The sequence below is a fragment of the Camelina sativa genome, chromosome 2 (assembly GCF_030686135.1).
Source record: "Camelina sativa cultivar CO46 ecotype springtype chromosome 2, ASM3068613v1".
NCBI classification, from domain to species: Eukaryota; Viridiplantae; Streptophyta; class Magnoliopsida; order Brassicales; family Brassicaceae; genus Camelina; species Camelina sativa.
Window position 1 is genome coordinate 12,593,724 of NC_141881.1, and position 23,230 is coordinate 12,616,953.

Sequence of the window (23,230 nt, forward strand, 5' to 3'; positions counted from 1 at the left end):
AAACATATATTATTTATGTAGATATATCCAATTTACGGATAAAGTTTTATTAGGTTTATGTAAAAAGCTATCTTTTGAATTGTTGGTGAATGAGCATTAGATTAATGTTAATTAAACTTGTTGTTAATGAATTTTAAAGTAAAATTTAATTTAGAAAAAAAAAATTGAAACTCTAATGGAAAAAGTTTCTATATTTGAAGAGTTTTAAAGCAATAATGAGTTATTAGGCAATATAATATTTATTTTTGTATAAATATTTAAATGAACATGAAAACATTGAGAAGACAAAAAAATGTGAGCATGCAAAACAAACATATTTTGGTTTTTGGACTTAGAAACTATCTTATAAAAATAATTTTTTATATTACTATTCTTATAATTTTATTTATGATAATGAAAATGGTTTATTTTAAAAAAATTGGCATAGGTCATCCAAAATTTCCGGACTGGCCCATGGAGATTAGGAAAGACATACATAAACATTGTAATGAATAAGTAAATTTGTCAAACATTTTCACATTATATTATTTTTTTCTGATGTATTTTTAATGTGAACAACAAACATGATAACCTGAAAAAAAATATTTAAATTTATTCAAGAATACCTATTGCAATTTGGAAAGATATATAAAAATAATATAATTCTTCATAGGAACCTAATGACTGAAATTAAATAATAATGACTGAAAATATCTTTTAAAATGAGAGTAATTACGACTGAAATTTAATTTAATGGAAAACAGGTTGAATTCTAATATTATGGAAAACGAATTGGTAAGATGTAATGGGAAGTAAATGAGTAAGCAATTATAAAATTACTTACATAAAACATCACACCATTAGATTATATAAGATTAAAGGCCAGAAACTAAACCCAGGAATGGAAACCCATAGTTTAAATTTTAAGTCAAAAATTTATGAATTTATAAGAGAATTTTGGAAACACGCAAACATCTTACAATCTAATATAATTTATATTCATTTCTTACCTATGAATCATTTATAAGATTGAAATCCATAAATAAATTTTATACATAATTTAGAATCTGTTCTTGCCCGTGAATCATACATAAGATTGAAACTCATTTTTATAATTTCAATATAAACTATAATCACATTGTTCCTAGGATGAAACCACAAACTGATAAATTGTGGGTTTAGATCGGAAAGGGACTAATTGATAAAGGGAAGAAGGAAATGTTGAGAGTTTTTTTTTTTTTATGGGCTTTTAGTGAATTAGATCCAAAGTACAAATGATTTTAGTTAATTAGGTCCAAACAACAAAAATGTACAGGTGTCAGATAGATAAAACGCCAAGTGTCACCCCCGTAGCAAAAGTTGGAAAAAATCTTCTCATATTATATAAGATACTACTGTTAAAGCTCTATGCAACCGCACCTGCCAAAACTCCCTTTTGCGTTTCGATTCTTCATTTAGGCTTCTCTTCATCTATGGGTCTTAAACCCAACTCCATAACTGACAAAAATATTGTAACCCCAAGAGCACTCATCCAACATTTTCTATGGTTTTATTTTGTGGTTGCAAAATAATTAAGAGTAGTTTTGTCATTGTTGCCTTAGTTGTACATATTGGGTTTAGGGTCGAAAGATTCAAAAAGATTTGATATGCTCAAATTAACCCTAGAGCTACTCTCTCAAATTAAGAGATCACTGCAGTACTTAGGGGTCGAATTCCACAGAGACTCAAGATCACACACAATGGATTATAGAGTTTTATAATTATGTTAAACAAATTGATTTAAATAAAGAAAAGCAATGCAAAATATTAAATAAAAGCTGTTGTAAATTCAGAAGATCAAAAAGCTAGGCCTAGGGAATTTCTCAGAAAATTATGAAATATTAAATCAATCAATAAATTAGGATTCAAGCAATTAAGAACAGATCTAGAACTCTAAACACTTTTGTAAATTAAATCAGTTCTCACTGCAAATAATATATAAATTTAAAACCAGAAAATCCAAATCTCTTTGTAAAATTCTAGGTAATAAATCAGCAATAAAATCAGGTTTAGATTGTTCACAAAATTATTAAATCAAATCTCTTTGCAAGAAATAATTTTGCTCATCAAAAGGTTTTATCAGGAAAATCAATTATATTCTCATATCAATTTATTTTCCTAAAGTATTAATTCTAGATGGCCAATCAAAGATTAATATGAAGAACAACCTAAGATGAAGATCTAGATAGATAATGAATCCTAAATAAACAGATCTGATAATTCATAAAATCCCTGTGAAAAACCCTAAACCTAACAAGCAAACTACTCAGACATATTCAATGAAGAACAAGACATGATTCTGAATAATAAGCAATAGAGATTAAAAGAGTAAGAAAGGAGTTTAAGAATTCTTCTCTCAAAGCAGTTCAGATCTCTCTCTCCAATAGCTCTCAAAAATCTCTCAGGGTTGCAGAAAAATAAAACTTGCTAGAATAAAACTTAACGGTTTGGAAAACCTAAAAACTATATATATGTCCTAAAACACGTCAGGGACTTATGTTGCAAATATGGAAAAATTTGGGGCAGATTTGTAAAACTTCCAAATTTGTGATTCTTCATCGCCTAAAGAGGGTGTCGATCGATGCTAAGGCAGTGTCGATCGACACTCCCTCTCTGTTCTGACTCCAAGTTCTTTTCCTCCGAATTATTGCTCAACTGATCCAAATCGCTCCACTTTGCTCCATCCATGCTAAAAACCTGTAAAGACTCAAAAACAATCTAGAAACAAATGAAAAGACACTAAAAGACTCCTTATATCATGGTTAAAAACCACAAAAACCATGATATATCAACTCCCCCAGACTTAGCCTTTGCTTGCCCTCAAGCAAAACAGAAACTTAGACCTGTGAAAGAGGTTTGAAAACAGGGAACTCACTCAACTGCATGATGATTCTTTATTCACACTCTTCATTTACCTGATTCAAGAACTTACTTCTTATACTTCAACCATGATCAGCATCAACATTCCTTACTCAAATTCCACAATCCTCTGGAATCTCTGAAATCTCCATTGTCATCTCATTAGTCAATATTAAAGCATAAATAAAGTGAATTCTTTCCTTGGGTGTATTGATCAGTGGCATGTGGACTCTCTTCAGGCCAAGACATTCTTCTTACATCTCCTTTCCTCTCCCTTTTCTCACTTCAAAATTTTTTTTCTTTTCTCTCTTTTTCTTTTTTCAAAGGTGTAAGCGAATACCGGGGTCATCGCTAATTTACCTACCCCTCGCTTCCAAGCTTTGTGTGATCATTTGACTCAAGAGTAGAATAATGAGGTCACTGGTAATTTACCTACCTCTCTAAACTGATAAAATCATCTCATCTTTTATTCTCTTTATTTTTTCTTACAGCACTAAAGGGAAGAGAGAGGGGAGACATACTTTGAAAAATTGCATTGTCTTGTATGGCCTGAAGAAGAAGTCTAGTCCACTGATTTCTAACCCCAAAGTAAGCGATTAAGTCCGGTTAAAATCCTGATAAAGGTTGAGACAACGTTAGATCAATCAGATATCCATTGAATAAGGGCTTTCAGGATTGTTGATAAGGCTCATAGTCTTTCTAAGCTTCAGTTCTGAGATCAAGCATAAACAAGTAATCATTAGAGTGTTAGCCAAATAAGAGAAATCATTAGTCAAGATCATAATTCCCAAAGATAAAAAGAAAAATTTTGAAAATTTTGACTCAAACTTTATGGTTTTGACTGACACAACTGAAACTCAAAAACAGAAAACATAGTTAGTAACTAATCTCCCCCAGACTTAAACAACACTGTCCCCAGTGTTATCAAGCAAGAGGAAAGCAAAAATAAAATAAAATAAATAAAAATCAAAAGCAAAAGAAAAAGAAAAACCTACCAGTGGGGTGCCTCCCACTAAGCGCTTGTTTTCAGTCATTAGCTTGACTGTGTTGGAGCTCATGCATCCGGAGGATCAGAACATGGCATTGAAATCCTCTTCATCCAAGGCGGTGTATAAGCGTTAGGTGTATGAGGTCTGCCAAGGATGTGAGGAACAGGACCAGGGCGGGATTTAGGGATGGGATTGCTTCTCTTATGTCCTGCAAAATCATCAACAGAAGAAACAAGCGCTCTACGATAATCTCGTGGCTTGGTTAACTGCAAAACAGTTTTTATCTCTTTGAAATTCTTGTTGATGATAGGAGGAGGATTAGGTGCAGAAGAGGTGTACCTTTGCCTTACATGAGGACTCTGGAGGGTGGAATGGGAGACTTTCTGTTTGGGAACAGGTTTCTGTCTTGGAGCTTCAACTTTGGACAAACTTTGTCTCGAATGTGGAGGGGTGTCGATCGATGCCTCATTGTTGGTGTCGATCGACACTGAGCATGATGCCCATGTTGCAGAAACTTTTTCAACAGAAAAAGTCTGTCCATCAATAGTAGGAGCCCTCCTCAGCTTATCCATCTCAAAATTCAAACTCAAACCATCCACATTCAGTGCTATATGTCGCTTCTGCACATCTATGATGGCACCAGCTGTAGCCAAGAAAGATCTTCCTAAGATGAGAGGATCTTTAGGCACTTGATCATACTTCAGCACCACAAAGTCAGTAGGAATCATGAAGTTGCCAACCTTAACTAGAATATCCTCTAAAACACCTTCAGGAGTTCTTCGGGAGCGATCAGCTAGGATTAGAGAAATCTGAGTTGGCTTGAATTCTGTCATCCCAAGTCTCACAGCAACAGAATGTGGCATCAAGTTGATGCTAGAGCCAAGGTCACAAAGTGAGTGAGAGAACCTACCTGCGGAGATTGAGCAATCAAGAACAAAGCTTCCAGGATCTGGTAACTTCTCCGCAGTCTTACATTGAATGATTGCACTCACTTCCTTAGAGACAACCACTTCCTGCTTTCTCTCCTTCTTCCTCTGAACAGGCTGGTTCAACAGAATTGCACTGACATCCTTAGTAAGCAGTGCTCCTTCTTCAGGGCTCAAACCATTGGATACCATTCTCTTCACATACCGCTTAAGTGGTGGTGAAAGCTTTACTGCATCAATTAAAGGCATCTCAATCATCACCTTGTCCATCATTGCTTTGCATCTAGCTTTCTCAAGCTCCTGCTTAGACCTTCTTGGCTTGGGAAAAGGAATCTTAGGCTTGTAGACCCTTTCAACAACAACTGGAACCTGAGATTTTGTGTTTTCCGCATCTGACTGAGATGGGTGTCGACCGACACCCAGGTGGTGTCGATCGACACCATCATCTGGATCCGACAGATTGGCCGATTTTTCTCCTTGTTCTGCAGAAACAATTTCACCATCATCTTCATCTCTCACTAATATGGCATTGCAAGCATGTCTGGGGTTTGACTTAGTTCTTGCTGGAAGATAATTCTCTTGCCTTTTGACAGACCCAGCAGTTTGTGCAACTTGAACCTCCAGCTTCTTGACATGAATGTTCAATGCTTCAATCTTTCCATTCAGCTCAGTGTAGACATTGTCAATCTTTCCATTGAATGTCACTGTCAAATTCTCTTGACCTTGTAGAAGCTGCTCAAGCATGGCCTCCATTCTACTCTCAGAAGAAGTCTTAGGAGGTGGAGACTGATAAGATGAATTCCCATAGGTTCTTGTATAGCCATTGTTCTGTTGCTGCTTCTGGTCACCATTGTAAGGTCTGTTTCCTTGCTGATTACCGAATCTCTGTCCCTGATACCCAGCTCCATACACATAGTTGACATTCTCCTCTGAATTCTCTGGCTCTGGCTCAAACGTCTCAACTTCAGCAGCAAATTGGACTGACTTCTTTCCCACAAGAAGATTGTGCACTGAATCAAGCTTAGCACTAACAGAAGCTAGCTGATTTGCATCAAACTCTCCATGCAGTCTCTTTCTTTCAGCATCAGCTCTTTTAGTGCTATTGCTAGAAGCTAAGTTCTCAATCAACAATTCAGCATCTTCTGGCATTCTTGTCTTGAAATTCCCATGACTTGCAGCATCTAAAGCTAACTGATACTCCCAGTCACACCCTCTAAAGAAAATACTCAACAGTTGAACCCTTGAAAAACCATGGTGTGGACAGTCTCTTTGATAAGCTTTGAACCTCACCCAAGCTGCCTTCAAAGCTTCATCATGTCCTTCCTTGAATGAAGAGATCTTGACTCTCAGCTCATCTGACATTGCATCATCATAGAAATGGTTGAGGAAAGCCACCTTGATATCATGCCAGCTTGTCAATGATCCAGCAGGCAGCTGTTTCAACCACTGAGATGCCTCTCCCGCAAGTGAGTAAGGGAAGAGTTTGCAGAAGATGTAGTCCTCAGTCACCCCATTAGCCTTGATGCTAGTCACCAGATCCTCAAAATGTTCAATATGGTCCAAAGGCTTCTCATGGGGCAGAGCAGAGAAAGGTCTCTGTCCAACCAGTTGAAAGTAAGCAGGCTTCAGCTCAAAGTCACTCCTCTGGAATGGTGGAGGAACAATTGCAGACCGGTTCTCATACATAAGATCAGCCCGGTTGTAGTCAGCAATGGTCCAGATCAGATCCCGGTTGTTCTCCTGTCGTCGAACTGGGTTCTGTACGTGGTTGGCAGCTCCACGTCCGTCTGCAGGAAGGGGGTGTCGATCGATACCCTCTTGTTGGTGTCGATCGACACCGTCGACACCATCAGCTGGTTCGTCGACAACAGCAGTTTCAGCAATCACATTGCCCTCAACATCAATCTTTTGGCCCTGCTCATTGCGCAAGTGGCCCTCTTGATCCCTCAAAGCACCATCCTCATCTCGCATCAGAATGATGGTATTAACCATCTTTAGAGATTTGGCTGCCTTTCTGTTCTCACGCTCAAGTTTTCCTAACTCTTGGTTTGACAAATTCACAGTAGGACCAGACTTGTTGCTCCTTGTGTGAGGTCTAGGAGGCATGCACCTGAAACACCAAAGAGAAGAAAAACAAAAACGTGTAAGTAGAAAATAAAAAGAAAAATTTAGACAAAATCTAAAACTCAAATCTAATGGTAGATCAAAAGAGTCTCCGGCAACGGCGCCAAAATTTGATATGCTCAAATTAACCCTAGAGCTACTCTCTCAAATTAAGAGATCACTGCAGTACTTAGGGGTCGAATTCCACAGAGACTCAAGATCACACACAATGGATTATAGAGTTTTATAATTATGCTAAACAAATTGATTTAAATAAAGAAAAGCAATGCAAAATATTAAATAAAAGTTGTTGTAAATTCAGAAGATCAAAAAGCTAGGCCTAGGGAATTTCTCAGGAAATTATGAAATATTAAATCAATCAATAAATTAGGATTCAAGCAATTAAGAACAGATCTAGAACTCTAAACACTTTTGTAAATTAAATCAGTTCTCACTGCAAATAATATCTAAATTTAAAACCAGAAAATCCAAATCTCTTTGTAAAATTCTAGGTAATAAATCGGCAATAAAATCAGGTTTAGATTGTTCACAAAATTATTAAATCAAATCTCTTTGCAAGAAATAATTTTGCTCATCAAAAGGTTTTATCATGAAAATCAATTATATTCTCATATCAATTTATTTTCCTAAAGTATTAATTCTAGATGGCCAATCAAGGATTAATATGAAGAACAACCTAAGATGAAGATCTAGATAGATAATGAATCCTAAATAAACAGATCTGATAATTCATAAAATCCCTGTGAAAAACCCTAAACCTAACAAGCAAACTACTCAGACATATTCAATGAAGAACAAGACATGATTCTGAATAATAAGCAATAGAGATTAAAAGAGTAAGAAAGGAGTTTAAGAATTCTTCTCTCAAAGCAGTTCAGATCTCTCTCTCCAATAGCTCTCAAAAATCTCTCAGGGTTGCAGAAAAATAAAACTTGCTAGAATAAAACTTAAGGGTTTGGAAAACCTAAAAACTATATATATATGTCCTTAAACACGTCAGGGACTTATGTTGCAAATATGGAAAACTTTGGGGCAGATTTGTAAAACTTCCAAATTTGTGATTCTTCATCGCCTAAAGAGGGTGTCGATCGATGCTAAGGCAGTGTCGATCGACACTCCCTCTCTGTTCTGACTCCAAGTTCTTTTCCTCCGAATTATTGCTCAACTGATCCAAATCGCTCCACTTTGCTCCATCCATGCTAAAAACCTGTAAAGACTCAAAAACAATCTAGAAACAAATGAAAAGACACTAAAAGACTCCTTATATCATGGTTAAAAACCACAAAAACCATGATATATCAAGATTCACAATCATAAAACCAAAATGTGGAAAAAAAAACATAATCTAAATTCAAATCAAACTAGAGAAACTGAATTCATAATCTGCTCCAATCACACAAGTTTTCCGACTTTTACATCTTGTTCTTCAAACATTTTTTAAGTTACCAATTTTTTTTCCAATGCTTATTGACCTCTAAAATCACTAATAAATCAAAACCCAGTTTTGATTGCTGCCATCAAATTACCCACGAAGAAAGCATATCGAACAGCGGTGTGCTTTGGACTGTAGTTGTCTCCAAGTTCAAACATCCCAAAGTTGAAGTCTATGTTCTTAAACTTACCTGGCAACGATCTTTTCGACATAGCTTCTTCCCATATCTCCAAGAACTCCTCCTTCACTTTTCTTGCCATTCCCATTGATGATATAGGAAGATACTCAACCTGAATAATACACACACATACAAATTTTTACCAATATGAGTTACAAAATGCAAGCGCATGCATCAACATTTTAACTAGTATTAAATCATCAACAACATTTTTTATAAAACCGTATATCTCAATTTACTCAAATGCTATAACATTTGTTACCTCCATGACTATGCCTCTAACGGTCAGGGCATGTGTAGGAATAACTTTACCAACTCTCAATCGAAAATCACCAAGTTGATACTGAAACCCTTCAAAGTCAAACGAGAGCTTGCATGTGTAAGATTGGAGCTTCTGGACGATCAGTTGAAACGACAAATCTGCCTCCATGACGATCCTCTGCGTCCTGATGATGAAATAGTACTTACTTGGCTCCTCTGGAAGCGAAACCCCCACAACTTCATTAGGGAACTCCGCTCGATTAGACTCGTCTCGCAGGAAGGGCTTGTAATACTCGAGAGTGGCTTTCCATTTTTCTTTTTTGACGCCATTGAGGCTCTCTACGCATTTTGTAGCTTCCTTTAGGATTTGGCTGTTAAGAGTTGATCCTTGATTTGGTTTCCAATACAAAAGCCTAGAAAGAAAAGAAAAAGACCAAAGAATGAAAAAAAGGCTAACATAACAATTTGTAAATTATAAAAATCAAGAATGATTCTTCAGTGTCTTTAAACTCAAACATACCATTTGACGGGCATTGTTCTGGAGGGAGGTACAACAAATCACAATGACTACAAAATTGAACAAAAACTGTATCCGTTAATTTACAAGTATAAAATGTGACACACATCTTATCTAGTGGATCAGAAAAGAAAAAAAAAACAAAAGGAGAAAGACACATCTCATCTAGTGTAGTATTTGGATATATAAAAATAGGGAAAAATGCCAAAAAAAACCCGAAGTTATTTTTATTTGGAAATTTAATACCCAATGATTTTGGATTGGAATAAAAATACATCAAATAATAGAAATGTGTTATTTAAAACCTAAAGTAATTAGTGTTGTTATTTTCATACCCACGATTTTTCAACTAAATCAAAATCCCAATTTTACCCCGGTTATCTAATTAATTTTTAATTTTTCATATATAAAATTTCGGTTTTCTAATAACCATATCAAATCGAGTTAACCGGTATTTAATTCTCTTAAAACCGTTTCTTCAACCTTCCGTTATCGGGTTGAATATTTTTTTGATTCAGATGGAGCAGACTCGATCGGGGAACAATTCTGGGCGAGTTGTTGTGTTCTTTTTTTTTTTTGGATCATCCAAAAAAAAAGAAAAAATCGGAGAAGCAGAACTAGATCCGCCGCTACCAGATCCGCCACTCCAACATAAAGGAGTCATCGGACTAGCTCTAGCCGAATCAGTTTCCTTCTTCAAATAACCTCCGACGCCACCAACATTAACCCCTAATCTCGAAGGTCGTGACCGCCGTTGATGAATCCCCCACCGTAATTCAGGTAGATTCGCCACCGGATTATCGGATTTAACCGTTCCGGCGTGTTTGAGTCGGAGAAGAAGCTCCACCAACATAACGTTGTCTGTTAAAGCCGTCTCCACCCACTCATCCGCCATCTTAGGCTTCTTCCCAGATGTTATTCTCATTGAAATCGGCTCAAAGGTTACAGAAGCGGCGGCTATGAAGAGAAAAAGATAGAGAGAGAGAGATGGAAAAGAGGAGGAGAATGGGTTTATAGGGTTTGATTATGTGGATGGCTACTCGATCTAATTCTGGGTTCGAGTCTTTGAGTTCTATAACGAGCCGTCATACTTTTAATTACCAGACTAACAGAAGATGATTCCCATGCGTCCTTACTTGGGGATGAGTTTGATTAATGCTACTGCTTCTCCGATTTTTTCTTTTTTTTTGTATGATCCAAAAAAACAAAAATGAACACAACAACTCGCCCATAATTGTTTCCCGATCGAGTCTGCTCCATTTGAATCAAAAAAATATTCAACCCGATAGCGGAAGGTTGAAGAAACAGTTTAAAGAGAATTAAATACCGGTTAACTCGATTTGATATGGTTATTAGAAAACCGATATTTTATATATTAAAAATTAAAAATTAATTAGATAACCGGGGTAAAATTGAGATTTTGATTTTGTTGAAAAATCGTGGGTATGAAAATAACAATACTAATTACTTTAGGTTTTAAATAACACATTTTTATTATTTGGTGTATTTTTATTCCAATCCAAAACCATTGGGTATTAAACTTCCAAATGAAAATAACTTCGGGTTTTTTTTTGGCATTTTCCCCTATAAAAATACCAGAAAAAAATGATTAAAAAAATTACAAAACTTCACTAAGAAAAAAAAAAAAAAAAAAAAAAAAAACATATATATTGATATCATGATTTTTTTTTTTTTAGAGAACGTGTAGTTCATATGAAAATGAAAAAAAAAAGTATTTTCAAAAGAATTTATACACTAAAAATAATATAACTATTCAAGAATGTATATGCATAATAAACACAAAATCCATTACATAGATATCAAATTTGAACTCAATGCTCATACTAAAATTTTATTCACTAAATTTTTCTTTTTAAAAAAGAAGCAATCATCTTTTTGGAAAACAATATTTTTTTCATTGAACCTGCTCGGAGTATACATACTTACTGAAAATATTTGATAAAATATCAAAATATTATTTATGATTTATCTTTCAATTCAGATTTTTATATGTCAAAAAAATTTAGTTCGAGAACCAAAATTCAAATATATCTATTTGATTAAAATTCAGATAGACAATTCATATATCTTCATAAACAAAACTCGTAATCGCTCTTAAATTTACGTAAAACAATGCAGATTTATGCTATCTTCTCTAAATAATCTATCTCATTATAGGAAAAAATTTTAGGGTGTGAATGGTTCAGCGGTTGGAGCAGACAAATCCGTTTACGGACTGTACCACTTTTTATTTACCATTCAGTAAATGTAGACCGCAGTTGTGTGGTCCAAATAAAGCAGAGACAAAATCGCAGCAGACCAAATGCGGACCGCTTTTGCATACAAATAGAATTGGTCCGCAGCAGTCTGTTGTCCGCCTTAAAAATAGAGCGGTCCAGACTGCATATGGATTTGGCCGTCCTGACCGCAGTTACCATTCAAACCCTTAGTGTGTAAATCATCTAACCATTAAAGCAAAGATATGATTAGATAGCCAGAAATACTTACCTGTGAAGGAGATTATGATGACGATTTTTGTGAGAAAATGTATCCTATCAGATAAAAGATAGGCGGCTACAATGAAATAAATAGCAAAAAATTAGGGTTTTATTGCGATAAAACGACTTCGTTTAAATTATATATTAGAAAAATATTTTACTAAAATATCTCTATAACAAGCCCAATACACTTCCGAGAAGCAAAGTCAGCTGAGGATATAGGGCCGTAAGTATGGTTGATTGCCTCCAGCCCATTCCAGAGTCAAAAATAAAAAAAGTCCTAATTTTACAAAATAGTTAGTAAAAAAAAGCTCCTAAATAAAAATTTAAACACAAAAAAATATTGAATTTTAGTTTTATTATATTAAAATAATATATGGGTGGAGAAGTATTATCTCAGCTTGCTCTCTGGTTAACAACGGACTTATTAAACGGGTAGGATCTGGTGCTTCCATTTCTGTGTGGAATGATCCGTGGATCCCTGCTCAATCCCCGAGACCAGCTATCGGCACAGGGTTGTTGTCTGACCCTTTGCTCTCTGTTCAAAATTTAATTGACAGGAACTCACATTCCTAGGACATGGCTTTACTTTCGACTACTTTTGTACCGGAAGATGTTGCCTTGATTTCTGCCTTACCGTTGCGGTTGCCCGACAAACCGGACTCGTTAGGTTGGCATTTTACTAAGTCAGGAAAATATACGGTCAAGTTAGGGTACCACCTTCTTCGGTCTAACGCCATGGAAGCGGCTGCCCCGTCGGTGGTCGGGCCGAACTATGTACCTCTTCAGGCCTTCGTGTGGACGATCCGATGCCCGCCTAAACTACGTCATTTTATGTAGCAAGTAATCTCGGGCTGTGTGGCGGTTACAGCTAATCTACGGAAACGTAGCATTAACTGTGATCCAGTATGTGGTTTTTGTGGATGTGACGAGGAGACGATAAACCATACTCTTTTTTAATGCCCGCCAGCCAGACAGGTCTGGGCTCTGTCGCAGTTCCCGACGGTCCAGGGTGTTTTTCCAACTGCATCGGTTTTCACAAATATGGATTTTCTTTTCTGGCGGTTCAAGGATGTTCCTTTCCAGGATAGATTTCCATGGATTTTGTGGTATATTTGGAAAGCTCGTAATGATAAACTTTTCACTAATTTGGACTCTAACCCAATAGCAATATTGCGGTTAGCGGAAGATGAGGCTAAAGATTGGTTCCTTGCCCAGACAGAGGCTGCAGGGTCTGTAGAGGATCACACTCTTCAGGGTGTAGCTCCTGTTGGGGGCTTTGGAGCCCCAAGGTTATCCAGGTTTCCCTTGAGTTTTCGTTGTTTTGTGGATGGATCGTGGAAAGCGACGGATCAGTATGCTGGTAGAGGATGGTTCTGTATCTCGCCCACGGGGGATGAAACTACCATGGGAGCTTCAAATCTTCGTCGCAGTCTCTCCCCGCTTCATGCGGAGGTCGAAGCCCTTCTTTGGGCAATGCGTTGTATGATTGGAGCCGATAACCAATCCGTTGTTTTTCTTACTGATTGCTCTGACCTGGTGAAGATGGTGTCTTCGCCTTCCGAGTGGCCAGCTTTCACACCTTATCTGGAGGACATCCAGGCGGACAGAGAGGAGTTTACTTCCTTTTCTTTAATCTATGTCCCTCGTACTCAGAATGGTAAAGCGGATAATTTGGCTCGACGTGTTCGAACAGTTCCGCATCTAGTTACCTTTGTAAACAATTTTCCTTTGCATTGGCTCGTTTGAGCTAATCTTGTAAGCTGTTGTCAAAAAATATATATATATATATATATATTATATTAAAATTAAATAGTTTACATTTTTTTATTAAAGGCCCTAAATATTTACTTGCCCGAGACCCCTGATAATATTAGTCACCCTGCCAAGATCCTTAATACAATGTTAAAGATATCTATACTTAGGCAAAACCATATTCTCCATGAGCCTTGTTTGTAGAGTAGTCTAGGGATGGAACTTCTTTGAGTATAATTTCATAAAAAGAAAAAAAAAGAAAAAAAAAGAATTAGTTATCAACTGAAAAATATTTCACGTAAGAAAGTGAAAATAATTCAACATAATAATAAATTAGTATAAATTTCTAATTTTTTTGGTTGAATGGATAGTTTCAACTTATTCATCTAAAATGAAATTGGATGAATGTTCATTCAACCATTTAAACTTTTTATTTAAGTTATTCATTTGCACTCTTACTTTCTACTTGTAAAAAGAAGAAATATATATAAAGAAATAATAATAGAAATATATAAATAATAAGAAATATGTCAATAAACCATAATATAAAAAGAAAAAATATAGAAATCTTAAGTAAATCATTATTTGTTTATATTTAAAAACGTTTTTCAAAAAAAAAAAAAAAAAAAAAACCGAAAATGAAAAGCAATGCAGACCGAAACCAAATCGTATTAAACTAAATTAAAATCAAACAAAACTAGAGAAAAACACCCAAATCATCTCGAACTTTTTACCATAGATCTTTCATACGTAAATTTCAATATAAGGCATTTATCAAAACCGGAAAACTAAATAAACAAAAACAAAAACCACAATTTAAACCGGATTGTTCCACCCTTAGTTAGGAGCCAAAATCTCTGTAGGCAATAAAACCGTTGCCACGTAGTCTCTCGACTCGATCGAGATGCAATTAACTTTTGTAACGGCTACAAAACTCTCTCACTTCTCCTTTTCTCTTCTTTTTGAATTCTCTCAGTCTCCTTTACGAATTCCTCTTTCTTCCTCCTCCCTATTCAAAAACCCTAGAAATCTTCTGCTCTCTTCTTGATTCAATTCTTGTTTTTTTCTTTCGAAATTAACCATGCGGAGCGGCGAGAGAATCGATTCAGACGAAGCAGAGACGAGGGCGAGAACGGGAACGAATCATCTCTCCCAAGAAGTCGATGACTTTATCAAAGACACAATAGATCACTCCTTGGGTCTTCCGATCTCCATGGAAGCTCTTCAGAAAAAGCTTTATACAACTGAAGAAACCCATCGCCGTCTTCGCGAACAGTATCTTTCCCTTGTTTCAAGATTAAAGGAGAAAGATCATGTCATCGATCGCGTTAGGGTCAGTAATAGTAAATTCGTTTCTGGGTTTTCATAGATTTGGTTTTTTTAAATCTGTGATTGATTTGATTAGATCTGAATCTTGTATTTTTTTTTTTTTTTTTTTTGGGTGTCCAATTCAATAGTCTGAAGCGAGTATGAATGCGCAAGCGTTGAAGAAGTTTGTTGATGAGAATCAGAAACTGGCTAGTGAGTGTGGGAATTTGTTGAGTCAGTGTAAGAGATTGGAGAAGGAGTGTTTGCTTTATCATAAAGATCGTGATGCGTTGATGGAGTTTGGGAACGAATCTGATGAGAGGGCAAGAGAAGCAGAAGCTAGGGTTCGTGACTTGGAGGAGGAAATTGGAAGATTGTCTGAGGAGATTCAGATTTGCAAGCGTCGAATCGGAGATTGTGAAGTAAGATAACACTAAATTCTCCTTTCTATTGCAATGCCCTTTAGTAAATTAGTTTGCTTTTTGAACTTGCAGATATATAATTTTGTTAGACTGTTGTTGATGAATGGTTTACTCAAAAGCTATTGTCTTCTATATACTCTTTCATTGGGTCACTGGGGGTTAGTTGGATTTAGATGTTAATTATCTTGATTTTGCCACTTGGGGATGCATCATTTTGGTTTTCTTTCATAAGTTGACATTGCAGATGAAGTTTGTTGTCTCCTTGACTTATTATTAGTCCATCCATATTGTGTTGCTTCGCAAAAAGTTCAAATTTTTAGATATTGTTATCACTTGAGGATCCATCATTTGGTTTTCTCTGTTAAGTTGACTATGCAATTTCTCCAAGTGTTAGCTTGTCTTCTCACTGATTCATACTTCCATCCATGTTGTGTTGCTTTGCTGAAAGTTTTTAAATTGTAGATATGATCTGTTTGATGCACTTGAAAGAGATACTATGCTAGTCCATATCAAGTTTCTGTCTTATGACTGATGTATAATGTGTTGGTACATAGTGCGTTACTCCCTATCGTTCTTTGGATTTTTCCGTTTTATATAGAAATAGGTTTGTCCTATATCCACTATTAGTCTATTATTAGTCGTTTTTGATAGCTTGAGGTGGATAAAGGCAGTTGATAAGTGTTGGATTTTGTCTATGATGCTTGAGAGATTGCTTGTTCAATCCAAGATTTATCTTTCTGTATCCTTAAGGTGTAGCATATTCATCAAACAAATGAAGATTAGAAAGATTCGTTAGTGTCAATATTAGTCAGGAGATATAGCTATTAGTTCCTACTACTTATAGTCATTTCTGCTGGAAATATAGTTTTTTTTTTTTTGTGTTCTGACAGAAGTCTGTATATTCATTTCTCTCAAAAGGTTGACAACTGCACTACACCGTTAGAAGAAGACTTGCTTGAGTCAGTTTTGGGATCACTCATAAGCAAAGACGAAACTATGATGGGGCGTCTCTTCTTGGAGGCAAATGTCCACGACCAATCGTGCCAAACTTTGTTGAGCAAATGGGAACACTTAAAGCCTTCAACGCAAAAGGTTCTTGCTTTAGTTTCAAGGGCAAAGAAATTTGAAAAGGAAAAAGAATGCATCATCCTGAATCTGACTAAAGCCGAGCAAGAGGTATCTATAAAAAACGATAACACTCTCTTGTTCTTGTTCTGAAATCATTCCACTTAACCCGCAATCTTTAAACAGGTGGAACTTGTGAGCACGCTAAACCGAAAGCTGGATAAAGAAAATCGTAAGTTGCTAAGGCAACAAAGCCCTCTTTGTTCCGCAGACAGGAACAGCGCATCTGCAAAGGTAAAGAGCTAACACAAAAAGAAAAAAAAAAGTAAGCAGCTATATAGACTCTCCTCTTTGATTGTAACTTAAAAAGAGTTTCTTATGTTTACAGTCAAACAAGAGAAAGAGTCCGAAGATGATGACCAGCCCGGTGGAAAAAAAGCTTGAGTTTAGCAGTCCAGAAGTCAGCAGAAAGCCTCTATCACCTGTGTGGAATAATTCAAACAAGTGCTAGATATTGACTATGAATCAAAATATTCTCTGTATTATTCATATCTGTGAAAAACAAGATTCGGATTATGTTGTCAGCTTCTCTGAAGCTACTAACAAAACATGTATTTTCTATAAAAATTTGACCACTAAACCATGTTTCTAACTGGTATATTTATAAAGCTTCTTGTACAAAAAAACAATGTGAAATTGACAAACTGTAGACTAGACGACTAGCTAAAACGATGCCGTTGCATCAGGTTTTGAGACGACGTCGTTATGTAGTTCCAACACAAAATAAAATGTAATTTTTTTTTTCTTATCCAAAACTCTCTCACTCAACCATGGCTCTTGTTCGTCTTCCTTGCGTTTCCCTCCAAATTCTAGGTCACAAATCAAACCAGAAGAACCCTAACCCGAAAGTTTCGCTTAGCAATTACTCTCTCGCTTGGTCTTCTTCTTCTGCTTCGCTATGTCGCTCCTCAGTTCAAGCAAAATCCAGAAACCTTACCTCGTACTTCTCCGCTACAACTCAAGAGCCAATCCTCGAATCATCATCTTCTTCTCCAGCTGATAGTATCTCCGCCGCTACTGAGGAAATCGTAGAAGAGATTTCGAAAACTAGATTGATTGCTCAGAACGTTCCATGGGCAGCTACACCTGAAGATATAAGAACGTTGTTCGAGAAGTACGGCAGTGTCGTCGACATTGAGGTGTTTTATTGATTTTTTCTTTTTTTTTTTTTTTTGTAAAACCTTGAATGAAATTGAATTGAATCGAATCTTTCGTTGTTTTGGTTAAACGTAATGTGGTTTTGATATGTAGATGTCTATGCATAAGAAGGAAAGGAATAGAGGTTTGGTTTTCATTGAAATGGGTTCCCCTGAAGAAGCTGCTACAGCTCTCAAATCTCTCGAATCATATGTAAGAACTTCGCAACCATCGCTTACTCCATCGTTAAAATTGTCACAGAATCATTCAGATTTGGATTTGGTTGTGTTTTGTCTCATTTTATCGGACTTTATGAGTTGTACATTGTTGCTTATTAGGCTCTTTCATGTTGTAGTACTCAAATTTGATTGGTTATTATATCATAAAACATCGCAATTCGTTTCCTCCATCTCTAAATTGGCAAAGAATCATTGAGTTTTTTTCTTCTCTCATTTGGTTGTGTTTCTCTCATTTTATCTGACTTCATAATTAGTACAAGTTGTATATTGTGGTTATATGTTGCAGTTATCCCTGTTTGATTGATATTTGTGTGTAAGAACATCGCTATTGCTTCCTCCATCTCTATAAATTGGCAAGGAATCATTGCAAGTGTGTTGTGTTTTGTCTCATTTGATCTGACTTTATGATTAGTAAAAGTTGTCTTCTTATTAGGTAGGCTCTTTCATATTGCAGTTATCCCAGTTTCGTTGATTTTTGTGTATAAGAACATTGCAATTTCTTCCTCCATCTCTAAATTAACACAGGATCATCGAGATATTTCTCTCATTTTGTTGTGTTTGTCTCATTTTTATCTCAATTTACATTAGCAGAAGTTGTAGATTGTGTTATTAGACTCTTTCATGATGTAGTATCCCGTGAAGTTGATTGATTTTGCTGACCAAAACTTTATAGAGCAAGATTTACGTCTACTTCATCTGATTGTTTTTTGTTGTTTTTCTTGCTCCCTCTCATTTGGTTGTGTTAGTCTCATCTTATTTTATTTTACATCAGAACAAGTTGTAGTGCTATTTGGCTCTTTCATGTTGCAGTATCCCAAGATAGATTTTTGTTGTCCACAATTATTGCATACTAAATCTGATTTTCTGTGTTGTTTCTTTGGGTCTTGCTCTTTCTTTGATCTTCATTTTTCATGGAAATGTCTGTTTAGGAGTACGAGGGTCGTCGTTTAAAGGTAGACTATGCAAAGGCCAAAAAGAAGAAGACATATGCGCCGCGTGAGAAACCTTCGGAAGTGCCTACATTCAATTTGTTTGTTGCAAACTTGGCATTTGAAGCAAGGGCTAAGCATCTTAAGGAGTTCTTTGATGCAGACACTGGCAACGTTGTCTCCACTGAAGTTATATTCCATGAAAATCCAAGGAGGTCGAGTGGTTACGGGTTTGTCTCTTTCAAAACCAAGAAACAGGCCGAGGCAGCGATTATTGAGTTCCAAGGAAAGGTAATCCAAGCTATTCTACATGATAATAATAGTGATCTAATCATAATTTAATAGCATTCTAGACTTACCAGCAATATTACTGTATGATATAGTTAAATGGAATCCAAAGTACAAGAGAGTGCTTGTGTTTGGGTTTATTTTTGGTGTGCTGCTGATACTATAAATGGACCCTAAACCAAATTTTCTAGGTTGAGACTCTTTATGCAGCAATGAGACAAGCATAGAAAAGGGTTTCTTTTTGTAGGCACACTTTAAGAGTATATGGATCTTAGTCCCAAAATTGTTAGAACAGAAGAGTTAATGGCATGTTGCTCGTAAACAGCTTTCGAATGAGTTTATTGACACATGGTTGATTTAGTTGATAAAATTGAATGTCTGTGATATTGATATACGTAGGATTTTATGGGAAGACCGATCCGATTAGCACGTAGCAAACAGTTTGTTAAGTTGCAAGCAAAAGAAGGGTTGCAGCCACCGGAAGAGGAGGAGGAACCATCATCTCAGTCGGAGTCAGTGACCGCAGAGGACGAAACTCCAGCTGCAGAGAACTGAGGAGGTAGTAAAAGCTTCATTGTTTTCATTTCCTTGGTCTGTTATATCATCATTATCAACTCTAAGCTTTGAACTGATCGATCAGGTTATTTATACATAGTCTGTGTTGCTGGATTGTTGCTGGAAGGTATTGGAATTGAAGAAGAAGCTTTTCGAGCTTTTAGGTTTTCTTCTTCTTACTTTTTGACCAGCAAGAGGAGTGGTTACATACGAGTACCAAACCTTTAGTAACTGGTGGAGAAGTAAGAAGTACAAAACCGATTTTGTTAGAACTGAAAACTAGTAGAGACCGAGTATACCAAAACGTCAGTTTCAGACTAGATCAAAATCTTAAGAAACAAACCCCATGTGGCTTTGAGAAACTTGCTTAGTTAAGTCAAACACAATGCTTTATTTTGTTGGTCATTCTAGTATTCGATTGCTTTTTCGCGTTTGTTATATGTTTAGTGTGTAACGTGTATTCTTCTTTTTATATATGAAACCTTAAATCTTAAGAATATTATAAAAGGTATAACAGTAATTTGCAAACTCAAATGCTAAAACAATATAAAAATTTGTACTACTAGAGTACTAGTTCCAAAAAGCTTCTTGTACTATTTCTTTCATTCTTTCTTAAATTATGTGGGTATGTTCTAAAGTTTATCAATTGTTAAGAAAAGAATAAAAAAAGACATTGGTATATGAAAAAGGACAAATTGTTGTAACTTTTCATTTTGGTTTGAGTTGGAATATTTTGAGGAGGTAATGAATCATCAAATGCGAATCGAATTCCACAGCTATTGAATGCTCTCCAGCCTCTTTTTTTCCTTTTAAAAGGAATAATTTCATCAACTTTCTTTTTTTCTTTTTCCTCCTTTTGAGCAAAAAAAAACTCTAAAAAGAAGTAAGTTTTTTTTTTTTCCTATTTCTGTTAACTAAAAAACAATGGAATCGTCCGTCTACCTTTCATAGCAAACGCATTTAGTTCAACTCTTTTTCATATTTTTAAGTTAACTTATAATATGAGTGAAAATATTTCGTTACGACACCTTTAACCTAAAATGGTGATATAATATACGTACAAGCCCCCACATGGCTGAGCCAATTAAGAAGAATCCTGAAGCAAAAAAAGCTTTATATGTGTATTCTTACAGCTGTTTCCACGTGACAACACCTACTCTTTACCTTTCTGACCAAACCCAATGACTTTTTTAATCCAATATTTCAGTTTTAAACGCAATTACTCTCGTTAAGATTACAGACTTTTCAATCATGTAATTTCAAAAGTTATCTAATCTCATTTATATCATTAAACGCAATAAAGGCGTTAAAAAAAAAAAAAAAAAAAAAGGAAGAAAGAATTAGACAGACCAAACAGCTGTTCTTTTGCCACTACCAATAAAACGACAAATTCACCGTTCTTGGGAACGTCGACACGTGTCTTTTACACACGCACACGATGATGACCGATGAGGTCAGCGGTCATCATCACTAATCACCTTCTGTTTTAATTAGTAGTGTTCATCATCACTAATCACTTTTAAGACTTAGCCACGCCAATTTCGAATTCGGAAAGGCATCACAAATAACTATTTCAAATCCAAACGCAATAATAATCAAACTGGTGTAAGACTCTTCTTAATATACTTATCATAATTAGTGATAATAATAACAGATGATATATATATATATATATAAGTATATAACTGAATATATATAATACTGGTAAGACACAGATGAAAATATCTTAAAACGACTAATGAAAAACACAAATCGAGTATCTAATATCGTCCAACGGTAAACTCAATTCTTAATACATAAACCAAAAACTAAACACGAACAAAAAAAAATCATTAATAGAAAGACAATAAAAACTATCTCAGGTTTTCTAAAATAACCAAATTACACCACCAAAGAAGCGACGAATACAACAAATCCGACTAAAGAACCGGCGGACACAGCAGCGGCGGCAGCGTTGTTGTTATCGACGGGAGTGGATCCGGCTGGACCAGCGTTTGGAGCTCCATCAGGAGTGAGAGACGTTAGAGGAGCGGGTGGTGAAGCAGAGGTGGCGAGTGGTGAACCAGCCGGAGGTGAAGTCGGAGCTGCCGTGGGAGTGGCGGTTGGTGGAGAAGTTGTGGTAATTGGTGAAGGAGTTGGTGCTGATGCGGCGGTTTTTGGCGCTTGAGCAGGTGGTAGTGGAGTTGATGATGGAAGAGGAGATCTTGTTGGTGCTGGTCCTGGAGCTTGAGCTATAGCTGAAGAAGCTATGAGAGCGAGGATGAGCAAAACGACGACGGGTTTTGATGATGCCATGGTTTTGTAAGTTTGAGACAAGTTTTAAAGAAGTGAAGGATCTGTTTCGAGCGAGCAGAGAGAGGAGACGAAGAGAGGTTTATATAAAGAGAGCAGAGAAGTGATGGTTTCGTCGATATAATAAGAAGACGTGTAAATGATTATTGTTAATTTGTAATGAAGTCCTTAGGGTTTCTATTGACTATAATTTGTGGCCCGCTTGTATTTTTTTCTTCTTATTACATGAGATCCAAACTACGTTTTTGGACTTTTCTAAATGAAGACAAACTCAAATTAGTTTCATATTTAAAACATGTGTTTGGAATTTTTTGGACTTTGATTTTTGAGACAATACAAATATAGTTAGCTAGAGAAAAAGGAGACAAGAACTATACAACTCTATTTAAATGATTGATCAAGTGTCTATGATCCTTATTTGATAATATATTGAAGGATTAACTCTCTGTTTTGTTGTGAGGAAATAAAAAATTCATATGTCAATATACATTATGTGAGAAAACAAAATATTAGTAGTTTGGCATACAAAAAAACCACAATATTAGTAACTAAAATATAATTGTTGTTAATCTATTATTCTGTTCTTGATAAAGTTGTTCAACGAACAAATCTATTGGAATATTAATAACCACCAAACCGACCAAACTTGATCCCACCCAAACCTTTTCTTACATGAGCCGTCCGATGGATTTGGCTAAGAGTTCTTCGACCACCGACCGAACCCAACAACACCCAACTACGCGTTGTTTCCAAAGACTGTCCTAGCCACGTGGATAAGATTTAATTAAAGGTTTCAACCTTTGAAGATTAAAGCAGTTTTTAATAACTAGTGTGACCTAAACTACTACTTTCAAGATTAATCAGTTTTTTTTTTCACTTACCATTATGATTACCACGCGGCTGTGTTCCCCCCCATTAGCCTTTGTAGATTCTTTGTTTTTTACTACTATTATTAAAACTCTTGACTCTACGATCGAAGCATCTGTTTTCATCTATTCTTTTGGAATTTTGTTATCACATTTTTTTTCGCTTTAACGTAACGTTTCATTGTGTCAATAATTGGGAACTTCGGATGCTCTTTGAGTTTAGAAACAAAAGGGTTTGGATTCTTCGAAGATGACAATATCAAATGTGGTAAGTAGGTGGTGAGTCACTATGTGTATATAAAAGTCTGTGTGTATATAAAAGTAGGTGGTGAGTCACTATGTGGTAAGTAGGTGGTGAGTCACTATGTGTATATAAAAGTATTTGTAATACTACTTCCTATACTATGTGTATATAAAAGTCTTGTGAAATGTAAATTTCGACCATGCAAAATGCATCTTGCGGATCAAAATACTATGAACTATATAAACTTGATTGTGAAATTGCTTGTGAA

General features: G+C 35.8%; 5 protein-coding genes and 1 non-coding gene across 7 annotated transcripts; 4 read left to right on the forward strand and 2 right to left on the reverse strand.

Moving 5' to 3' along the window:
• Positions 1-6,038: 6,038 nt before the first annotated feature.
• Positions 6,039-6,145, forward strand: LOC147948507 (small nucleolar RNA R71). Its single transcript, XR_015586264.1, has one exon. It is a non-coding gene; the product is annotated as a small nucleolar RNA R71 (small nucleolar RNA).
• A 2,098-nt stretch (positions 6,146-8,243) lies between these two features.
• LOC104719722 (mediator of RNA polymerase II transcription subunit 20b-like) lies at positions 8,244-11,877 on the reverse strand. Of its 2 annotated transcripts, none has more exons than XM_019230076.2 (4): positions 11,813-11,877; positions 9,308-9,354; positions 8,789-9,200; positions 8,244-8,638 (listed from the first exon to the last, which is right to left on the reverse strand). In XM_019230076.2, the coding sequence occupies exons 2-4, from the start codon at positions 9,319-9,321 to the stop codon at positions 8,408-8,410; spliced, it is 657 nt and encodes a 218-aa protein (XP_019085621.2). In that variant the 5' UTR covers positions 9,322-9,354; positions 11,813-11,877; the 3' UTR covers positions 8,244-8,407. The 2 variants fall into 2 exon arrangements, with proteins under 2 accessions (XP_019085621.2, XP_087338586.1); XM_087482460.1 differs by lacking the exon at positions 11,813-11,877 and adding an exon at positions 11,561-11,725.
• Positions 11,878-12,846: 969 nt separating this feature from the next.
• Positions 12,847-13,551, forward strand: LOC147948508 (uncharacterized). Its single transcript, XM_087467367.1, has one exon. It carries the CDS (start codon positions 12,847-12,849, stop codon positions 13,549-13,551), a length of 705 nt encoding a protein of 234 aa, XP_087323493.1.
• Positions 13,552-14,431: 880 nt separating this feature from the next.
• On the forward strand, positions 14,432-17,160 carry LOC104719731 (uncharacterized). Its single transcript, XM_010437702.3, has 5 exons — positions 14,432-14,890; positions 15,015-15,287; positions 16,206-16,463; positions 16,539-16,646; positions 16,741-17,160. The coding sequence occupies exons 1-5, from the start codon at positions 14,639-14,641 to the stop codon at positions 16,861-16,863; spliced, it is 1,014 nt and encodes a 337-aa protein (XP_010436004.1). The 5' UTR covers positions 14,432-14,638; the 3' UTR covers positions 16,864-17,160.
• Positions 17,096-20,088, forward strand: LOC104719741 (28 kDa ribonucleoprotein, chloroplastic). The gene is made up of 5 exons (XM_010437712.3): positions 17,096-17,551; positions 17,664-17,762; positions 18,718-19,008; positions 19,405-19,564; positions 19,646-20,088. Exons 1-4 carry the CDS (start codon positions 17,183-17,185, stop codon positions 19,558-19,560), a joined length of 915 nt encoding a protein of 304 aa, XP_010436014.1. The 5' UTR covers positions 17,096-17,182; the 3' UTR covers positions 19,561-19,564; positions 19,646-20,088.
• A 1,194-nt stretch (positions 20,089-21,282) lies between these two features.
• LOC104719750 (uncharacterized) lies at positions 21,283-22,108 on the reverse strand. Its single transcript, XM_010437721.3, has one exon. It carries the CDS (start codon positions 21,853-21,855, stop codon positions 21,442-21,444), a length of 414 nt encoding a protein of 137 aa, XP_010436023.2. The 5' UTR covers positions 21,856-22,108; the 3' UTR covers positions 21,283-21,441.
• Between the last annotated feature and the right edge of the window lie 1,122 nt (positions 22,109-23,230).